Source organism: Stegodyphus dumicola, chromosome X1 (assembly GCF_044657685.1).
Source record: "Stegodyphus dumicola isolate Sdum_Otavi_A_Nest chromosome X1, ASM4465768v1".
NCBI classification, from domain to species: Eukaryota; Metazoa; Arthropoda; class Arachnida; order Araneae; family Eresidae; genus Stegodyphus; species Stegodyphus dumicola.
The window spans coordinates 99,724,037-99,744,816 of record NC_140780.1 but is presented as its reverse complement, the minus strand read 5'-3'; the positions used below and the strand labels follow the sequence as shown (position 1 = coordinate 99,744,816).

The 20,780-nt window shown below is 32.6% G+C and overlaps 1 protein-coding gene across 7 annotated transcripts in view; it reads left to right on the top strand.

Moving 5' to 3' along the window:
* The window catches only part of LOC118197302 (NADH dehydrogenase [ubiquinone] 1 alpha subcomplex assembly factor 2), a 76,774-nt gene that overhangs the window by 34,815 nt on the left and 21,179 nt on the right, over nucleotides 1-20,780 (top strand). For all 7 annotated transcript variants that reach the window (XR_015038761.1, XM_085808536.1, XM_085808539.1 and 4 more), the window contains one exon: nucleotides 5,249-5,320. Coding sequence is in view for 6 of the 7 variants with exons in the window: in XM_085808536.1 (XP_085664662.1) it covers nucleotides 5,249-5,320 (72 nt within the window). In the remaining variant the exon portion in view is untranslated. The remainder of the gene's footprint in view (nucleotides 1-5,248; nucleotides 5,321-20,780) is intronic.

Here is a 20,780-nt window from a genome sequence, read left to right as displayed (position 1 = left end):
ATTTATATGATATATTCAGTCAAATATTATTATTCTTTTAAATTGCCAATGTAGCAGGTGCTACCACAAAATTCCTCATTTAAATTGTAGCAGTACTTCAAAATTTATCTTTCGGTGCTGAAGGAATTGGTATGCAACAGAACAGCGAAAATAAAATTAAGTCAAGATGACCAGATTTCTGGTGCGAATGTACTTAACTACAAATCATCAAACGTTAAAGTTTAGTTATCTTGAACGTGCCCATGAATTGGCCATCATCATCATTTTTGGTTTTGGCAACCCATATGGGGCATTTCAAACAAATGTTTCAAACAAATGCCAAAAAATTGGATTTTCGACCTAGTAGTTGGTCTACCACATTTATAACAGAAGTATCAAATACCTTTCTTTAAAATAAACACACATCAAAATTATTTTCAAAATATTTTCTTTTAAACATAATATAAAAAGAATTACAAGTATAGTGTTAGTGCCTGAGGTGGATTATATAATTTTCTATCATGGTATAAGATATTTCTCCCGCCTTCGTGGTGTAGTGGTCTGCATGCTGGGCGCATATTCCAGAGGTTCGTGGTTTGATTCCCGATGAAGGTGTTGCTCATTTTTTATTTCTCCTGCTTCTAAAAAAATACCTAATGTCTCTACAGTGGTGCTTTCAGAAAAACAACAGTCGTATTTTTGCTGTCCACCAGCAGTGACACAATCCAAATTCAGGGATTAGGAGTGAGGAGAGAAAAATTCTTGACTGAGTTCAGCCTCAGAGTGAGGGGAGAAAAATTTGGATTTTTTTTTTTTTTTTTTTTTTTTTTTTTTTCATTTGTTAGAGTATGATTTTAAACTTAATTTCTCTTAACCAATGTTTTAGTTATGTGATTAAAGTCCAATGGCTTCCGATAATCGATGTTCTGCTGTTTGCAAAATTTTAGGAAATATGCTTTTTTCTGTTTGTAAAATTTTAAGAACATTTTAAAACGGAATGAAATTGACGAGAAAGTCAAATTAAAATTTGAAGCAATAAATTAAGTACTAAAAGATTAGAAAATGTACCAAATTTAGCCAGAAAACTTGAAATATAATTAAAATTTAGAACAGTAAAATTAATATTTAGTTTATATATTTTACTTTAGAATTCTGTTGTATGTAGTTTAATAATCTGGGTGATGCATTATAAAGTGAATTTGAGTCAAGTTTATCAGCAGAAAGACCTGTTGAAAATGTGAATCCATGCAATGCAGCCTCCTGGTATTGAATAATTCAAGACTGGCAGCTTTATTGTGTAAGTTATTCCTTAATACCCTGAAATTTTAACTTCTAAAACATTTCCTTGTCTTAACATGTTAAGTGCCATATCAGTCACTGGTGACTGTCGCTACTTTCTGTTAGGACTGCAACCACAACAGTCACTGTTGACTGACAATATGCAGTTTAAAAAATTATATTCTATCAAATTCCACACATATCTCCAGCTGCCAGCATATTAGTGAAATTTGATATCATGAGCCAAATGGAAAGGAAGATCTTGTTTTAAGTATTGTCTAATTCTCTCCTGAATTGCCTATTTAGTTTGTGGTTTACATAGAGATACAGAAGTTGAAAAGACGCGTCTCACAATTCTGCAGTTTTTGCTACCCTTCTATATTTAGTATTTTAAAAAAACTGTTGTTGCAGTATACCTGTGCCTGAAGAGACCAAGGTTGAAACTATAAGTCTTATTTATGATAATTTTGCCTTTTTATTTTTATTTCTTTCATATAAAGTAATCTGGTTCAGAATGTATTGATTCATTTTCCCACAATATGAAGTGACTGCTATTTCACATGTACACATGTACACATTTTTATTTTCTACTTGTTATGAACAAGGATTTAATACAATACATGATTGCAGATTTAGAAGATAAGTAATTACATATTGGATAATAAAAGTAATTAGAAATTGGTAAAATTATTTGCAATTATTGCTTTAAAAAATTATAAAAGAGAAAGAAGAAACAAAAATTATTCAGTAAAAATTTATACTTATTCCAAGAAAATAAAATGCAGAAATTTTGACTCATATATGGCAAAAATTAACTTAATTCAAAGTTGATATACCATTTAATGCCACTGGATGGTATTCCTTTCTGATTTACTCCCTTGTAATCTTTCCTTGTAATTTGTATGTCCATGATTTTATTTCCCATGTAATTTGTGATTTACTCCCTTTAACCTTTTAAGCAGGAAACATTTTTTCGGTTTCTCATGAAAGGCTATGATTAAAGGGCATTTATTTAACAGATTTTATAGTTATTAACTCTTTATAAACTGTCATCCTAATCAGTTTAGTGGTTAGTGATGATGGCTCTTATCATTCTAGGACCCAGGTTTAAATCTTGCAGTATTTGTAAAAGTATATTGTGTGTGCGACGTGGGAAAAAACACTTAAAATAATGACGAGTCAAACTTCTTCTGGAATGGTTTGGTGATAGGGAAAGATTAGTGGCAGACTCTCAGATCTGTCCCTGAAGGTGCACTCTATCAAAACTGGCACATTACCTGTACAATTGGTGAGGTAGGTCTACACCTACAAGACCATCTGGTGAAGTTGTGGTGTCCCACCAAGGTTTTTCAGTCCTGTCTTTTTATACTTTGATTCATTAGGATGATAGTAAAACTTTTAAAGAAAATATGGAAACAAAATATTTTAATAGCAAGTTAGCATACATGGTTAGCATAAATTCTTTACTAATTAAAGAATTAACTCTGCAATGATTAGTATAGCTGTTCATCTATGGGTTTTGGAAAAGGTATTTGCACTAATTGAGTTTTTAATGAATGGTATTACTTTTATAAACAATTAGTAAATTTCATTCTGTGCCTTTTATATAGCTTGGATAATATGAAATCATTATTCCAATATTTGCTGTCTAGCAGATGACACAGCATCTATATTCTGGCCCTCAAATACACTAGTTTATCAATATCATAAACTAGTGTAGTCCTCTATCCAATTCATAAACATAACTCATGTGCAAAATTAAGAGAAGTTGCTCATTATGTCGAATTTCTGAAAAACTAATCATGTGGTTTTAATCAAATTTGGTGTGAATATGCATTTATAACAGAGAAAAAGATGTACCTCTCAAAAGTCATTTTGTGGACGTGTGATTATCAGTAAAAGGTCATAGTGCATGGATGTCCAAAATCCACATTAAATTGAAAATGTGTCTAATATGTGGTATGGTCCCTCTCACAGCCACACAAGTCATGCAACGTGACAGCATATTGGACAGGTGAGAGCAGGGTCTGGACACCCAGGAGACTTTCACTGACTATTCGGATATCGTAAGCAGTTGAGGATTCCCTGTGGCAGCTGACTCCTGCAACAAGGCAGTTTCCAATTGTGGGATAGTTGTTCTCAGAGAGGAGGAAGGCGAGATGAAAGTGCAACTCTCAAGAGCCTCCCAGACATGATCAGGAGATCTGGCTGGCCAATCCATGCGGCGAATATTCTCACTTTCCATGTAATCGCTTGAGCCCTATGTGAACGAGCATTTTTGTCCATTAACAGGAACCTAGGAGAAACTGCGCCCCTTAAAAGTCGGAACACAGGCCTCCTGTCTGTACCTCATAGCAGTCGGGGAGCCTTTGATAAACATGATTTTTTTCTTCTGGATAAACTTGTAGATAAATGCCAGATGCGGTCAAAAGCTTTGGCCATATCTAGTATGAAGATAGCAACACTCAATTTGTTATTCAAATCACTGCCAACAAATTCACTAATTCTCATACCTTGCTTCATAGTTGAAAAGCTTTGACAAGATCCGCATTGCTGATCTGCTATATCTTGGAAGTAATCCATTATCCTAGAATAGATGATTCTTTCATACATTTTTCCGAGAGTTGATAATAAACTATTAGTCAATAGCTGCTTGGGCGATTAGGAGGCTTGAGAATCATAAACATACAGTCCTGTTTCCAAGGAGGAGAAAAATATGAATTAGATAAACATACATTATAAATACTGCAAGATATGTGATATATTTAGTAGGAAGATTTTTCATCATGCTATTAGTCACGTAATCAGTACCGGGTGTCTTGTTAAGAGCGGAAGTTTAAATGATTTTCCTGATTTCGCTAAGAGTGCAGAATTTGATGTTATTTTCAACGTGTGGGATATTAGTTCAAATCTTGACTGTTTCAAAGATAATTTTATGTAATTCACTATTGCTTGGATAAGTAGTTGGCTGACATTGTGACTTCAGATATTCAGCAAACACATCAGCTTTTTCCTGGTTTGAATATGCTATGCCATGGTCACTCCTGATTGGTTGATTATAATGTCATTCCACTTTTAGGATATTCATGAATTTAAAAAAAGGAACTGTCTTCAACATTTAAGTTGTCCATTTTCTTTACCAGAATTTAGAGTTAATATCAAGAATAAGCGTCTTATTTTTCTATTTAAGCATTTAATTTGCATTTTAATTACCAGGTCTGCTTCAAGCTTTGCAAAGTTTGTCATGTTCCTGAATGACTTCACGGATAGACTTATGTATCCTACCGTGATTTTCCTCCATTTTAACTTTTGTTGCAGAATTTTCGGGGAAGTTCTGTGTATCAGCAGTAAAACTGGATTTTGCACTATTGATATGATGAAATAAGAAATCTATGCAATAAGTGATGTAAACACAAAAATCTCTTAAGTTGAGAGATTAGGCTCCAGACAACAGAATATTTTATTAAATGACACATGAAAACAGTTTTATAATAATGTACTCATAAAACTAAGTGCATCGGGGCCTTTTATGTTGCCACCTTGTCTGAAAATAATGTTAAGGAAAAATAAAATCATGTATTTGGCAACTTTAATCTTTGAAAATGTGTGTTAAAGCAAATTTTGCATTTTCTCTAGCAAAGCGATTAGACAATGTAATGGTAACTTGGTGGAGTTTCTCATTGGTGGATTGTTGATTAGATATACAGAATTTTATATTCAATATGGCATAAATAAAATTATTAAAGGAGTATGCATGTTATTACTAACTACATGCAGTTATATGTTAGACAGTTGATATGTGCAAATTTATATATAGAATTAAATTTAATTAGGCGAACTTATAATTTAGTAAAAAATATAATAAAATATATTTTTACACATAATTAGAAATATATTTATATATTATTATAATTTATGTATTTCATTTTTGCATTAGTAAATAGAATTTACATCAATATATACTGTTTGAGCTGTGCATTTTTTTTAACAGGAAGTTCAGAAAAATTTGGAAATTGCTAATTTGAAAAAAAAAAGAGCTGCTGAGTTGAAAATGAATAGTCAGGTAAGAAACATTTTTCTGCATTTATATTAACTAGTGTTTCACCATAGGGCTGTTCCCTGTTTTGTAATTATACTGTTAAATATATATATTAATATATAGTTGTATTTTGATATATAGTAAGGACAAAACATTTTTCAGAGATTATTGTTTAAATATAAATAAAACCTCTTCCCATTTTGAAAATTGTCTTTTAATGCAGTTTTGAGTAGTATGCACTTAACTGCTTTAATTAGTTAAGCATTGTTTAATGTTATGTCAAAGCAAAGCAAGGGATTGTGATTTTTCACTGCCCCCCCCCAAAAAAAAATTATTAAGGTAAAGCAGACATTAAGTACTTCAGTGTGCACGGTAAGATGGTTTACCAACAAGCACTGAAGAAGTGAAGATAATAAATACGAAAAATAATAAATTTGTAAAGTAAATTCATGAAAGTAATGCCCCATTTGAATTATAACACTCTAATACATCGTAGATCATGTCTAACAGCTATTATACTTTATTCCAGTAACTTCTGACCATCCTTTACCAATTCAAGTTCTTACTGAAAAAACTTTTTTTTATACTCAGCTTAGGGTTGTTACAGTGCTCTCAGTGGGAGTTCTCAACATTCTACCATCGCAGTTTGACTTATTAACCATGTTTTTGTTTCACGGGATTCAGGAATTCTGTTTGAGAAGAAAGTAATTGCAAATTTTATTTGCATAATTTTTTTTTCTCTTCCTAATTTGAAAATAGTACTACTGTTATCTTCAGGACACATATTCTGAGTTCAAAGATTGTGAGCTATTTACCAAAAAAAAGTGCAATAAATAAATACCAGCCTTTAAAAAACAAGCAAAATTAATCTTTAGTTTGACATTAATTTTAAATGAGAAAACATATTGCATTTTCTTTAAATATCCGGGAGTTTATTCATTTGAATTTACATATTTAAAATAGGTAAAATTCAACAGTAATTTTTATTTCAAATTACTGTTGAATTTTACCTATTTTAAATATGTAATAGTACTTGGTTTTAAACAATTATTTTATGGTTTTTATAATGAGCAAACATGAAGCCATGAACTCTCCTTCTATAGTGGGTTGAAGAAATTTTTCAAAATGACCTTAAGAATACCATTTATGATTCAGATGATTATTAAATGTATTAGAGTATGATTTTATTATAACAAATCAAGAGAAAAATATAAAAAAGCTACTTTTGAATTATATGAACTTTTAGGGATCTCTGTTTCAGGGCTTCAGTTCAAGTTACTGGTGTGTTGTTGTTGTTGCTAATGCTCACTTGTTTGACCTATAGTCAGCCGAAATTCCTCATGGCAAGGAGCACAAGTTTATGCCTGTTGTTGGCAACTGCCTTGAGCATCTTACAGGTGACAGTGCAATTTAGCTCAATTCTGCCTCGAATTTTGATGGAAATCACCCAGGGGGATGGGTCTGAGGGTCTCCCACCCATCTTCCCCCTACCACCAACCTCTTGAGAGGACATTTGGCTTGCTGCATATTTAGAGTGCCCCCATGCTGCAAGAACATTATACATTTACAAACATCCATGCCTTCTCTGGGATTCGAACCCAGACCCTTCAGCACAGCAGTCAGCAATGCTAACCACTATACCGGTTGGGCTGCTGTTGGTGTATATAGGGCATCATTTAGTGCTAATATAGTGGCATTGTGTACACTTATTTTTGACTTATTTCACTGCCAACCAAATTTTTGCCATAAAATTACTTTCCAAAATTTGCTTGTAGAGGCACTGCATTTGGTCTCATAAGATAGAGCAGTGTTCTCCAAACTGTGTTCTGTAAACTTTTACCAAGTGTTTGTGAAAAATTATAAAAGAGGTTAAAGAAAAATGAAACATTTCCTGCGTTTATGTATTTATAGTACAATTTAAACAGCTCTTAAAAGAAAATTCTGCCCTGAAAGAATTCATAATTTGAACACTCAGACACATAAGTAAGTGAAAATTAATTTTTTAAATTTTTTATAGTGTTTGCTTCTTTTAATTAGTTGTATATGTCTTTTTACTTCCTTGTGTGAAATAAAGGAAGTATTGTAATCACGAAAATTTTTATGTGTCGGTAAATTGTGAAATTCTTATATGTCAGTAAATTGTGCATTTTTTACTTGATTGAATTATGTTGTTATGTTCTGGTTAAGGTTTTTTATGCCTTTAGTTAATCTGCAGGCAGTATTTGTAGAATTACCAACAATGTAAAAGTTGGTTAACTGCTTCAAGCCTAACAAAGCCGCCATTTGGTTTACATTTGGAACTCTTAGTAGAACAGTGAATTAAGCCACTTTGTGCACCAACTTCAGTGTCTTTTAGCCGAGTGGAACCAAAAATAAACATTCAGGTTTGTGCACCAAAAAATCTGTCTTTTTGCCCACTGGCCAAATTGCTTGTTTTTGCATAGAAAGTCTGTAAAACAAATTTTTTTAAAACTGTTTTTAATTGTATTTGGTGTTTTATAGTTTTCTGTGTTTTACAATTTTTAATGATGATGTTTTGAGTATGTATTTTTGCCTTGCTGTGAAGTGAGAGCTGAATTAATCAAATGAGAAATATGTCTAATGGAATTTGACGAAATACGTTTAAATAAAATGGAGGAAAAAAATGTGTATAATTGTGCTGCACAAGGAAGTACATGTGGTGTCCATATCATATTTTTTATATTAATTGAAAATCATTTCTTTCAGAGGTATATAAAAATTGGAGTAAATGTTTATTTTATTTATCTAATACATCTACATTATCCTTTTTTATTGCAAGGAACCCAAATGTACTCTAGTGTTCTTTAGAATGTTTAAAACCTGAAAAGTGTTCTGCAATGAGAAACATTTGGAAAATATTATGATAGAGCATAGTCCTGTACTTTGGTAGATACAATTCCAGATTTCTGCTTCCAAATGTTATTTTGGTTTTTAAGGACTTAAACACCAAACAAACCAAAACACCAAACAACCTGCCAATTGAAATTAGCTCTGAAAAATACACAAGAACTACTGAAATGCTTTGCTGTAACTAAATCATTGTTGATCAGCTTTTAAAAATATTTTTCATGCCAAATTTTCCTTGTAAACTGTACCGACATAAAAAAGAGCTCTGTCAGTAAATAGCTTCAAACTATAGATTATTTTTCTTTAATGGGTACATTAGAAGCGTACTGTAGGAATATATCGTGACTAATCACTGGCTAGTTAGATAAGAGGCCTGAATACTGATGGTTTGACCCAGAATCAAATTCTGCAAATGGCTGGCATCATGGGCATATTCATGGTTTTCTCATGTTTAACACAAACTAATTAATTAGTTTCCTTTATCAAGTCCTTCTCAAACTCATCCCTCCTCGTAAACAAATATCCCTAGTATGTTTTGCCATTATTAGATGAATCTAAATCCATAGAAAGTATGGAGCAAATGAAGAAACTTAAATAAAACTGACGAATAGTGATTTTGTTATAGCAAAGCATTTCAGCAATTACGTATTTTTCGGTGCTCATTTGAATTGGCAATTAGAAAAGTCTCGCACAAAATAGTGGATCCCCAGCTGGGTCCAGCGTAATGAAGCAGTCCATTGTTGATATTGTTGCATATCAGAGGTTGGTTTAGGATGTCTTACTCAACCCCAACATGCTATCTTCAATCAGCCTGGCTTAAATTTATCATTTTCACGTATTTAATTTATCAAAAGGCCAGGCTCAAATATTAGCAGAACTGTTTTAAAATGGTGCAAATGTATGTAGTTTTTCATTAAGAAGCAGCAAGAGTTATTTTGAAATTCCAGTTTTCCAGAAAGGAGAATTTTATATACCAAAATTACATAGACATAATATGCAGTTTTTGAATACTGGCGCTGTCCTGAAGAATGAAGATTGTTCACAGATCCCTCGAAAACAAATCTAAAAGCAATCCTCCTTTTTCAATGAATGTAAGTTTACCATTTGGGTAATTTAGGCCATTATCTAATGGCGTTAATATGTACAAGTGCCTGCATTACGTAGAAATTAAGAAAAGATAAATAGTTAAACCTTTTCAATGATTTAATTTTAGAAAAAAGCCATTTAATTTATTATTTGTTAAATATATGATATGCATTAAGAAAAAGATTCAAAATTCAGGTAATGGCAGGTATGTCAGAAATAAGCAATATGTCAGAAATATATTTAATTAATTTCATTAAAACTGCAATAATTCATAATAATGAATTTTACATTAATTATTAATATATTCATAATTATAATAATACATATTAATTTAATTTAATTAACTATTTTTTAAATTGTAGTATTATTAAAAAAGAAATAAAGTTTCAATTTATTAAGAAGTCTGTTTATTGCTTTTAATGGGCAGGTACTTTAAACGCATAAAAAATAAATTTATAACCATTTACATTAAAAATTCGATTTCGTACCAAGTATTTTGAAACAAACCTCATGTAAATTTCGAGTTTCAAAGTTGCAGTGAAACAGTTATATTCTTATGCCATTTAAAGACCCAGATGGTTTGCTTACTTTTTCATTTCGCTAAATGTAGGTAGCTTGAAGATTTTATTTCATCTTTTCTGATTTGGAAAATATTGCACTGTAAATTTTTTAATTGCGTTCCTTATCAAAGAAGAAAATAATAATTTAACTTCTATTTCCATTTTATATTGTTTGTTTAACCCTTTGACGCACGCGATATTATTTTTATATTTTTTTAACTAAAAACTCTAGAAATTGAATATTATGATCCTAGAGAAAAATAATATATGAATTTTAAAAAATCTACTCTTGCCCATTGTTCTGTGGGTGGTGGTCGCACCGCGAAACCACCGCGCGTCTAGGACTTTGAAACTTACTGATGTAGTAGGGAAAAAAACTTACCATTTTCCTCGCGCTTTTCCAATAAATGATGAAATTTACGGATTTAAAAAAAATGTATGTAAGAATTGCATTATATATAATTTTTTTACATTATTTTACAAAGTAAATTGTCAGAAAAACTTTAAAAATAAATATTTATGTAATTTTTCTATAGCAGTGAAAATATAAGTACCTACATAATAAGGACATTTGGATAAATGGATTAAAAAAGCTCAATAAAATAAGGATAAAAAAGAACTCAGTGTTTTTTTTTTTTTTTTTTTTTTTTTTTTTTTTTGTGTGTGTGTGTGTGTGACACTGTTCAAATCATGTTTTGTCTTTTTGGCACATGCATAGACCCACACTGCACGTTTCGCACATACATCTTGTTCTATGAGGTTTCTTCCTTGTGCTACAAAATGTACACTGAATGGATTTAAATTTCACTGGTATATGTACAGCGTTATTTAGTTTATTTTCATCTGGCACATGAAATTTGTGGTTTTTTTATGTTAATGGGGGGGGGGCTTGGTCTTTTTTGGCTTTGTACGGATCATTCGTTTCCCATTCATACTTATTTTATTCATATTTCGTACCAAAATCTTCAGAAAATATTTTTAATTTAAATAAAACTTTAAGCGATTTCTATTTTTAATTATATCAAAGTATATTCACATTAAATTTAAACCACAGGAAATAATTTATAAAATCACAATACAAGCTTGGGAAGCAAGTGCATTGAAGTCAGAGAAAAACTCTGTAGTTTCAAAACCCCTTATCTATATCTGGCTGAAAATAAACATTCCTATTTGAAAAGCAAGCAAACGCCATTGAGAAGCAATGGTTTCAAGGTTCGACCACCGAGCCTCTGGAGGATTGTAAGCATTGTGACACAATGCTCTAGTGGCGCAGCGGTCGCGCCCTGAAACCACATAGCAAATGCCATATATATAGAGGGTTTTTTTTATATATGCAGTTTAATTGCCATAATTTTTTATTGCTTATGATAGAAATCGTGATGTGCGATGACTAACTTTTGAAATTTAAAGTTGTTTATATTAATAAAAGGAAGTTATTTTGTCTCATTGAAAACGAATTTTAAAAGGCATCCGATCTGAAGTATTAATACCTAAAACATATATTATTGATTCTACAGTCATTTTGTGTTATTTAGATGTAAAAGATCAGTAATCAATTCATTTTCATTCAAAAATTTCGGAAAAAAATTCGAAAAATGGTGGTTTCAGGACACGACCACCGCGCGTCAAAGGGTTGAAGTTTTTGAACTAATTTCAGTTTGGATCGTGTTTGTACTTTTTTATAAAGTACCATTTTTCATGGTTGTTATTAAAGAAATATAAGAATGAATAAATGATATAGTTTGAAACCAGAGAGACCATCTGGTAAAAGAAATAAGAAACACAAATTTACTGGTAATATGTATACATTAGGAAAAACATGTGAATCTGGAGATCCTGAAATTAGATTGCTTCTGGTAGGAAACTTGGAGTGGTCTCATATAGATGATACAGATGTTTTTCGAGAGTATATCATACCATCGATAAAAAATTATTTTATTCTCTTGGAAATATTTTCTTTTTCAAATCATGAATGAATAATATAACATTTAAAGACTATGTGTGTGGACTACGTTAAAAAAATTCTGTATAGTGCGCAGAGTGTGACAAACTGTGATCATTTAGAAAATCCACTGTGACAGGTATATAGACCAATATTTCTGAAATTAAGAGAATATATATATGCAATGTGCATTCTTGGAATGGGATATGTAGCCATGAAATGTTTTTATGTCATATGGATCTTTCCCAATCAGCTTCGACAAAATCTTATAATGCAGAAATTGCTAGCAAGTTTAGAAACAGCGACTCAGTAATCTGTGAAACCAACAGGTGAGAAGAGTGTCATTACTTTCTACTTTTTATTAGTGGCAGGAAAAGTTGTACTTTGCAAGTGCATTATTGGGTTGACAAAAAAATAATTTTGGTTTTTTTTTAGTGCAAAATAAAACTCAATTTTTTTATACAAAAATATAAACTTTAATCAGTCAAATATCTCCCATTCTGCTCAATGATGTTTTGCCACTTTTCTGGTAACTGATTCTGCGCTCATGAGACTTCTGGTCTTTATCAGCAAAAAACTCAACAAACTACGATTTGAAGTCATCATTGTAACTGAAATTTAGATTCAAAGACAAGCTGTTTAGCTCTTGAAGTATTAAGTTTTGTGTCATCGGATTTCTTCATATGTTTATCGTTCCAACACCATTTATGGTTTTTCAATGTGCTAATGAATTTATGTAGAAAAAAGTGAGTGTTGCCATTTGAAAGTTTTGAAAATTTTTTACTGTAACCACAACTGTGAGAGCACTCTTCTTTTAAATCATCATACTCTCAATTGCATACCTTCAAATAACAGTATCTGAAATTTCATTTTGTGGATAGGCCACTATTGGTTCCTATGTCGGGAAAGTTTTTCCTATATTTATTCACATAATATCTATATTTTCATTTTCCCAAAAACTACAGAAGTGGCTTTCGAAGTATGTCTGATGGCTTTCTTTCTGTGTAGTTTTTACTGTTTGAAATTGTTCAGATGCAGAATTGGAATCTCTTTTCTAACTGTTGGACATAAAATATTTTCCTTAGTATGAAGAGTTAATTTTAAAAATTTTGTTCACTTGTCTTAGTTTTCGATTGTAAGAGGAACCTGCAACAGTCATCAGCCCCTACTGACACTTTATTTACATTGTCTTAACTGGTTTGTACATCTTTTTTTCCTTATTTTCAATTAATATTAAAAAAAAAGATTTGCCTTGTTATAGTAATTTAGAAACCCACACTTTATCAAGCGAAACAATGAATTTTTCAGTTATCTTCTACTAACTGATGTTCATACAGAGTTCTGAAACATTTTCTATGTTCAACTACATTTCTGCATTCAGCAAAATCTGGTATATACATTATTCTGTAGCATTTTGTAAACTGCAAATTTTTTATTTTGGTTAGTATCCCTACATACACATTTCTAGGTTTTGCAATCGATTTCTACATCAATCAAGTTTCTGTTGCGACCAAAAACTTCGCTTTAGAAAATTAGAAACAATAAAGTACCTTTTTCAGAGTATTCTTCTTTCGGGGTATTTTCTTTGCATGTAAAGTTAGACTAGCAGTTTTTCCCGTTCTGATTAATGATGTTTGTTATTTTCACTCTGGAACCTTAACAGCATGCTTTCACAGTCTTTTTAAATTTCTTAAAAGCAATATTTTCCTTCGGATATAGTAAAAAATAGCCTTCGATCCTCAGTTTCTTAAAATCCGACATTTAGAAACAAGAATAAAGTTCAAGGTAGGAAATGCTATCTGTAATTTCACATCAAAGTCTTTTGCTAGAAATTTTTATTTCATGATTTTTTTAATTGGAATCATTATAAAAATGTAATGTCTTCTGTGCAAGTATGTCTTTCCATCGAAAATAGCTCGCATGAGATAGCCAAAGAAATTTGTTATGCGAAATCATTTTGTTCAGGGATTGTGACCATAACAGGTCACAGTTCTTTGTTGTAACCGTGAGTTCTAGAAGTTTTTTCTTGAGCAGGAATCGGACTTTTTCCTATTCAAAATTAAATTTAAATGGAGATGTATAAAAACAACATGTTATTGCTATTGGCGAATTTTATTATTAAATTTTTTAGTTACTGATTTTTTTTAATGTAATATTTCGCAAAATTTCTAAATAAATTTTCTGTTTGATTCCATAAAGGATGCAAGATTTAATTCTGTTTCAGTTCACCCTCCGTCTCAGTCTTTTAAAATTCCAAAATTTCGCTTAGTTTCAGAATAAAATGCCAGTTCAGCCAGGGTTAAATACATTGCATATCTTAGTTGTTTCCTGTTTTGAAGTTTCCGTTTTCTGTTGAGAGGATACATTTGAAAGTGAATTAACAGGTGTTTCATCACATAGTGAATTTGGAGGAAAGAGAGCGATTGAAGCCTCAATCATGTATCCCGGAATTACAAGTCGTAAAATTCTGGTGTAAATTAAAAAAAAAAAAAAAAAGATTTAAAAAATTGAAATGTTGCTTACAGTATGTTCTGAATAAAATTATAAGATCTGTCTCTTTTCCACATAAACTAAACTAGATCCTACAAATGAACCTGGTGAATTCTCGCACAGGCATGAAGTAAATACAAGCACAGACGAGGGGTGAAAATTACCCTTTATTATTTTAACTAATAACAGAAACGTATGTACTTTACAATAACACGGACAACTTGCGGTGGAACTCAAATGTTATAACATAAATCAATTTAAGTCTAAATAGAATAGTGCTGGATTAGCACAGTAAGTTACAGTTAACTTAGGTTGACTCAACAAACCTAACAGACGTGACAATTATTCGAAATAACCAAGATGCGTATTAGCGTAACAGCAAGATCAGCAACGAAACATGCGCTGGCTAGTGAAAACATGCTTTGAATAAACTCCTAGATTCACCCGTTTAAATACTCACTTAGCTTTAAATTTACATCCTGGGAAGGAAATGCAAGAGAAAATTGAGGAGTTCAGGAAAGATAACAAAAATTTGAATAAAAGTCTAGTTAATTAAAGGGAACCCTACATCTTCCCTCGCCAGAATTTACCTATCGCATAACAAGGTTTTATAAGCCTGGATAAGATATTTCAATTCTAAATGTAAATGTGAGTCAACCTTTACAATCTGCATCTTTACTAAATTTAAATTTTACAGAGGATAACTGCGGTACAACCATACATATCTTTAAATTTTCTCATTTTGTCTCTTTCTAGGTACCTGGAAGGCAAATAGTTTAGAACTTGTTTCACATACTTTACATTTCCTCTGCTTTTAACATTTTAACCAGTTTAAACACTTTTAATAGGGTTGCATTAACTCATTTCATTCTTTCTACCCACCTGAAGACTCCCCCCTTGCTCTCCAGCATGGTGTACTGCATGTACTTTATGTAGAAGGCATGCAACACTACCAACTGTCCCATATCTACTTGTTAGAACTAAACCACCTAGACCTGAGAGAAACACACTGCAGTCAGTTCTTAGCCTAAGGTGCTAATGCTAGTGAAAATTAACTTAGTGTTGGCTGGAGAGCCTAACAGTTACTTTACATTCTTTCTAAATTAATTTTGCCTTATCTTAGTACAATTCACAACTAACATAGACTACCGTTTCATTCAAAGCATATTTTTCAAACATAGAAGAATACTTTAAGTATTTAACAATTCAAGCATTTTTACATAAATAATTTCTTTCTTAGCTGAAAACAAACTCAATTTAATTATATGCAACAATTTTCTGAGGTTTTTGAGTATCGAAGTTGTTTCTTAAAACATACAAACATTTTCTAAAACGGTCTCTGCGATTAAAGTTAACATTTCGTTCTAAATCAGCCATGATTATTTGCTAAAGTTTCTTGCTTCATACAAAATTTAAAGCTACTTGTTTAATACAAAATTTTAAGCTATTTGCCTAATACAAAAAACTACAAAAGCTTCTTACGTAATTAAATAAACATTGTCCTCTACCTAGGGAAAATGAAATAAATATTGTTGTGTGCATACAGGTTCGTAATAGATTGAATGCACAAGTCTCATGTAAACTTAAAATAAGTATCACAAGAAATAAAACAAAATGCCGAAATTTTTCCTCACAGATATTCGTACAATACACACAGTAGTTATATTTTAAATTACTAAAACGTTAAATAGAACAAAAATTCAAAATGCAAAGAAAGCTAATCCGATCTCACCGCGAATTCGCTACAATCAATAAGAACTAAGTAAGCAGCTGAATTGAGATGTTTTACTCGGGCTTTTATAAGCTTTTTAATCATGCACAAGAACATTCTGGTATTTTCTCAAGGTTTCTGGAAAGCAAAAGAGTACAATTACAAAATGTTTATTTATTAAATGTCAAATGCGTATGCTGCTGTATTTTTACTTTTTCGGCGTAGCTTTCTCTTAAAACTCGTCTCACACTGCATTGCAAGGGGAAATAAAACAATTTAATTACAATTCTACTAAACATAGCTAAATAAATACAAAATCCATAGCAACTTCATACTAGCTTAACCAACTTCATACCAGCTTTAAAATAAATTTAAGTAGAATAATTTTGACTTATCTTTTGTTTGGCGAATTTCCACATCTTTTTCTTTAGAAATTTATCCCAAGAGGGGACTTGGCACATTTGTTGGACTCTGATTCTCTGCCACCGCTGGCTGTATCCATTACTTTTCATTGCCGGCTGCTTGCGTTTGACCCCTGTTCTCCTTTCACATACCACCTTCGTGTGACGCTGAACCACATCTGTAGGTGCTGGGTGCTTGCGAGCTGTGTTCAGAGCAGTTCCTTGGTCTGGCCGGGGAACTCTTGGAGGGGCTGGTTAGTCATTGGAGTTCCTTGGTTTCTCACTCTTGAAATGCTCCTCTTCTATTTGGCATTTCCGTTGTGGAAATTGTGTTGCTGTCTTGTCCTTGCCCTCCTTCCTTGGTGGCTGGATTCGTTACCTCTGATGTTTTAATTGCGCCTTTTCCTCTCCTTTCGTCGGTTGGTAGATCTTGTGCAGGGTTGTGTTTCCCCTTCCTTTCTCAGAGACTTGTTCCCCTCTGGCGCTGTTTCCAGTTTCCGTTTGTTCATATGTTTCACCTCATCATGACGACGTTTCTTTCCTTCCATCTCCACTATTACGAATTCCTTCCTTTTTGTTCCTGGCAGAACCATTTTTGGTGTTTAGGGCCCTTCACCTGTGTTTGATGCTTCCTATAAAATATCTTTAAAAATAGGCATCTCATTACGATCATAGTATTTTTTAACTTGATCCACATATTGCCTTCTTTACTTCCTTTTAAATATAAAACTGAACCACAAATACGTTCTATCAAGAATGGTCCCTCAAATCTAGGAAAAAATGTTGATACTTAATCTAGTGGGGTGCAAGACTCATGTGTTTCCTTTTCAGGACTTTATTGCCTATTTTAAAATTTAACTCTCTTCTTATTGTAGTAGAGTTCCTGTTTTGTAGTTTGTTCCTGGCAAGACCTTTTTCAAAGTTGAGCGCCCTTCACCAGTGTTTGGTGCTTCCTGTAAAATATCTTTAAAAACAGGCATATCTTTATGATCATAGTGTTTCTTGACTTAATCCACGTTGGCATTCATATTGCCTGCTCTGTCTCCTTTTAAGTGTAAAACTAAACCACAAATACATTCAATTATGTACAATCCCTCAAATCTAGGGCAAAATTTGGACGCTTTTTCTAGTGGGTCGCAAGATAACAAATGTTTTATTTTCAAGACCTTATCTCTTGGTTTTAGATCAAAATTTCTTTTTTTTTTTTTATCATAATATAATTTTTGTTTTTTCTGGTTATGTCTGAGTTTCTCATTGCTTCGTTAATGATCTTATGAATATCATTTAGTTTAAATTCTGCCTCCCTTTTCTGGTCAAAGAACAGTTTGCCTAAGGGGATAATTTTTCTCCCCAAAAATTATTCACAAGGAGTTTCTCCCCATGGTATCAGGCTTGGGCATGATCTCAGGGCATAAGCCAATTCATTTACATAGTCATCCCAGCCTCGGTGATATTTTTTACATAGCTATGTGTGATTTTAACAGTGTTCCTATTTACGCACTCGGCAATATTTGACTGTGGTCTGTAAGCATAGACTCCAACTACTACAGATTCTCCGTAGTTTCTACAGAAATTCATGAAAAACTACGAGCTACGAAAAGTATGGAAAAAACTACGGATTTTACAGAAACAAGAGCAGGAGAACCAGTACGCAAAATGGAACCAACTAATTCATCCGATGATTGGCTGAATACTCGTGTTATCATATATCACGTGTTGAGTGCGTTCCTAGTTTTGAAGAATTAGCCAATCGTAGATCAGTAACTCCAACCGTTAACGACTTATCAATAGTTCCACCCAATTGTCTGTCTCCCAGGTTCCTCGCTGACGCGTGTTTAGGCTGCATTCGGCTGCATTGTGTAGTTTACGGCGAGAGCTTAGCGTGTGTCTTGTGAACTGTGAATCAGGTGAAAGATTTTTAATCATAATGCTGCCTCGAACGAAGAAGCCAAAATTATGAAAGCAGAAGTTTAAAGATTCATATTCTTCAGAATTTCCATGCATTAAAGCGTCCGAAATTTCTGTGAATCACGCGCACTGCAGTGTATGCAACAAAGACTTCTCAGTTGCTCATGGCGGAAAAGATGACTGTAAACGGCATGTGTTTTCTCAAAAGCATATAGAACTTGGCACCGTAAAATCTAAAGAAATAACAAATTTCTTAATAAAAGATGATGAAACAGATCCTATAAAAGCCGAATGCTATTTTGTTCGTTTTTTAATTGAACATAATCTACCGCTTTCTGTTTCGGATCATTCCAAAGAGCTTTTCAAAGCAATGTTTCCGGATTCTGCCATAGCAAAAAAATTTAGCTGCGGTCATACCAAAACTGCTGCTATTGTGAAAACGCTTGCAGAAAATACTGTTGCTGATATTATAAAATCAGTGTGCAGTACATCATTTTCTCTAAGTACTGATGGAAGTAATGATAACAAACTGTACCCATTGGTTATAACATACTACAGTAAAGAAAAGGGAGTGATAATTACTTCATTGATTTCTATTTTAGAATGCACGAATAATACAGGAGAAGGTATTTTTAATTGTATAAATGAAAACTTTAAAAACAAAGGTTTAGAATGGAAAAATTGCTAATCATTTTCTTCAGATAATGCTAGTAATATGATTGGAAAGTTTAAAGGTGTAGCATCATTTATCAAAATGCATCAACCAAGTATAATCACCCGAGGTTGTCCATGCCACCTCTTGCATATAGCTGCAAAAAAAGCTACTGAAAAATTAATTGGCTCAGAAATTGAAATGTTGATAATAGATATATTTTCTATGATTAGTAGTCATTTGAAGTACTTTTTATTAGTGAATGCTTGAGGAGTTAAAAGAAAATTTCTAATTAAATGTGCATATAATTTACAAGGTATATTTTTAATTATTCAGTTTTATATGTATATGGATTTTAAATGTAATAAAATTGATTACAATTAATTATTAATTTAAAATTAATGAATGGTTAATTACAACATACGCTACGGGCACATTTTCAAAGTTGTAAAAATGTCGTTCGCGCGTTGACTACTGACAAGGTTTGCTGAAGGTTGGAGTCTATGTGTAAGTGACCGTCTTTAGGTAGCGGATGCCAAGCCCTGCACATAACACTTCAAAAATTTGTCTAATAAATTGGTAGTCATTATCTGTTATTACCCTAAGTGGTGCACCATATCTTAGACTACATTTTTTATTTAGAAATGAATCAGATTCAATTTTCTCTGAGGCTCTTTTAAGGGGGACCTTTTTCTGCCCACTTTGCAAAATGATCGACAATAACTGGTAAATATCTATTTCTGTTTCTTTCACTTTTTGGAAACGGACTTAATAAATCTATCCCAATTATTTCATTTGGAAAAGTAGCTCTTATACTCTTTAGGTGCTGTAATTTACATCATTAACTAAGTGGCATGTATGGCAGAACTTGACATAATCCATTACCACTCTTTGAAGTTGTGGGGGGAAAACCGCTTTACACACACTTTGTGCCGTTTTCCGAATGCATAGGTGACTAGCAGTAGGTGCAGCATGTAATTCCTTTAATATGCTGAGTCGAACCCGGTTGGAATGACTGGCCTTACTTGACTATTCTCATTTGTTGTTTTGGTATAAAATAAGAGTTTGTTTATTATTTAGTAATTTTCTGCTCTATTCCATATGGCCACTCTATCCAGATGTTCAGAATTTTCCAGGTCTTGCAAGTTTGCATAGATGTGCCTCTGAATCAGTTTGTAATTCTGCAGTAATTATTTCAATGGAATCTATATGCCTATACTCTGAATCAGTTTGTAATTCTGCAGTAATTGTGTCATGAGAATATTTTTTAGGTTAATATGGAACATTTTATTTCTTTACCTTCTTCGTCTAATTTTATTCAGGATAAGATACATTATTCTCCTTACCCGGCGCGTGTTTAATTATCAAGTTAAATTCTTGCACTTTTAATGCACATCTTATAAATCATAGCGATAAATTTTTGCCCGAGTATAGTCATCCCATGGCAGCGTGATCTGAACACATGACTATCAGTGCCTTACCAAAGCAGACTCTAAATTTCTGCTCCACTAAAAGTACAGCCAAAGTTTCTCTCTCCGTCGCAGAATAATTACGGTATGCTTCATTTAGAGGTTTTGAAAACTATGCCACGGGCTAATGATTCTGCATCAAAACCGCGCCTATAGCACAATTCAAAGCATCTGCTGAGATTTCAAATTTTTCGTCCTCCTCTGGCAATTTTAAAACCGCTGCTTGAATTAGTGCAGTTTTCAGTCTCTCAAATGCAGTGTTAGCCTCAGCTGTCAACGAAAATCTGGCTTTCTTTCTCTTCACTGCCGCAATTTACTGGATTTTTGTTCACCACTTCTGCCACTGCAGCAACGAAAAGGTCCCGCCTGGCTACCATGTGGTTCCCCTGGTAAGCCT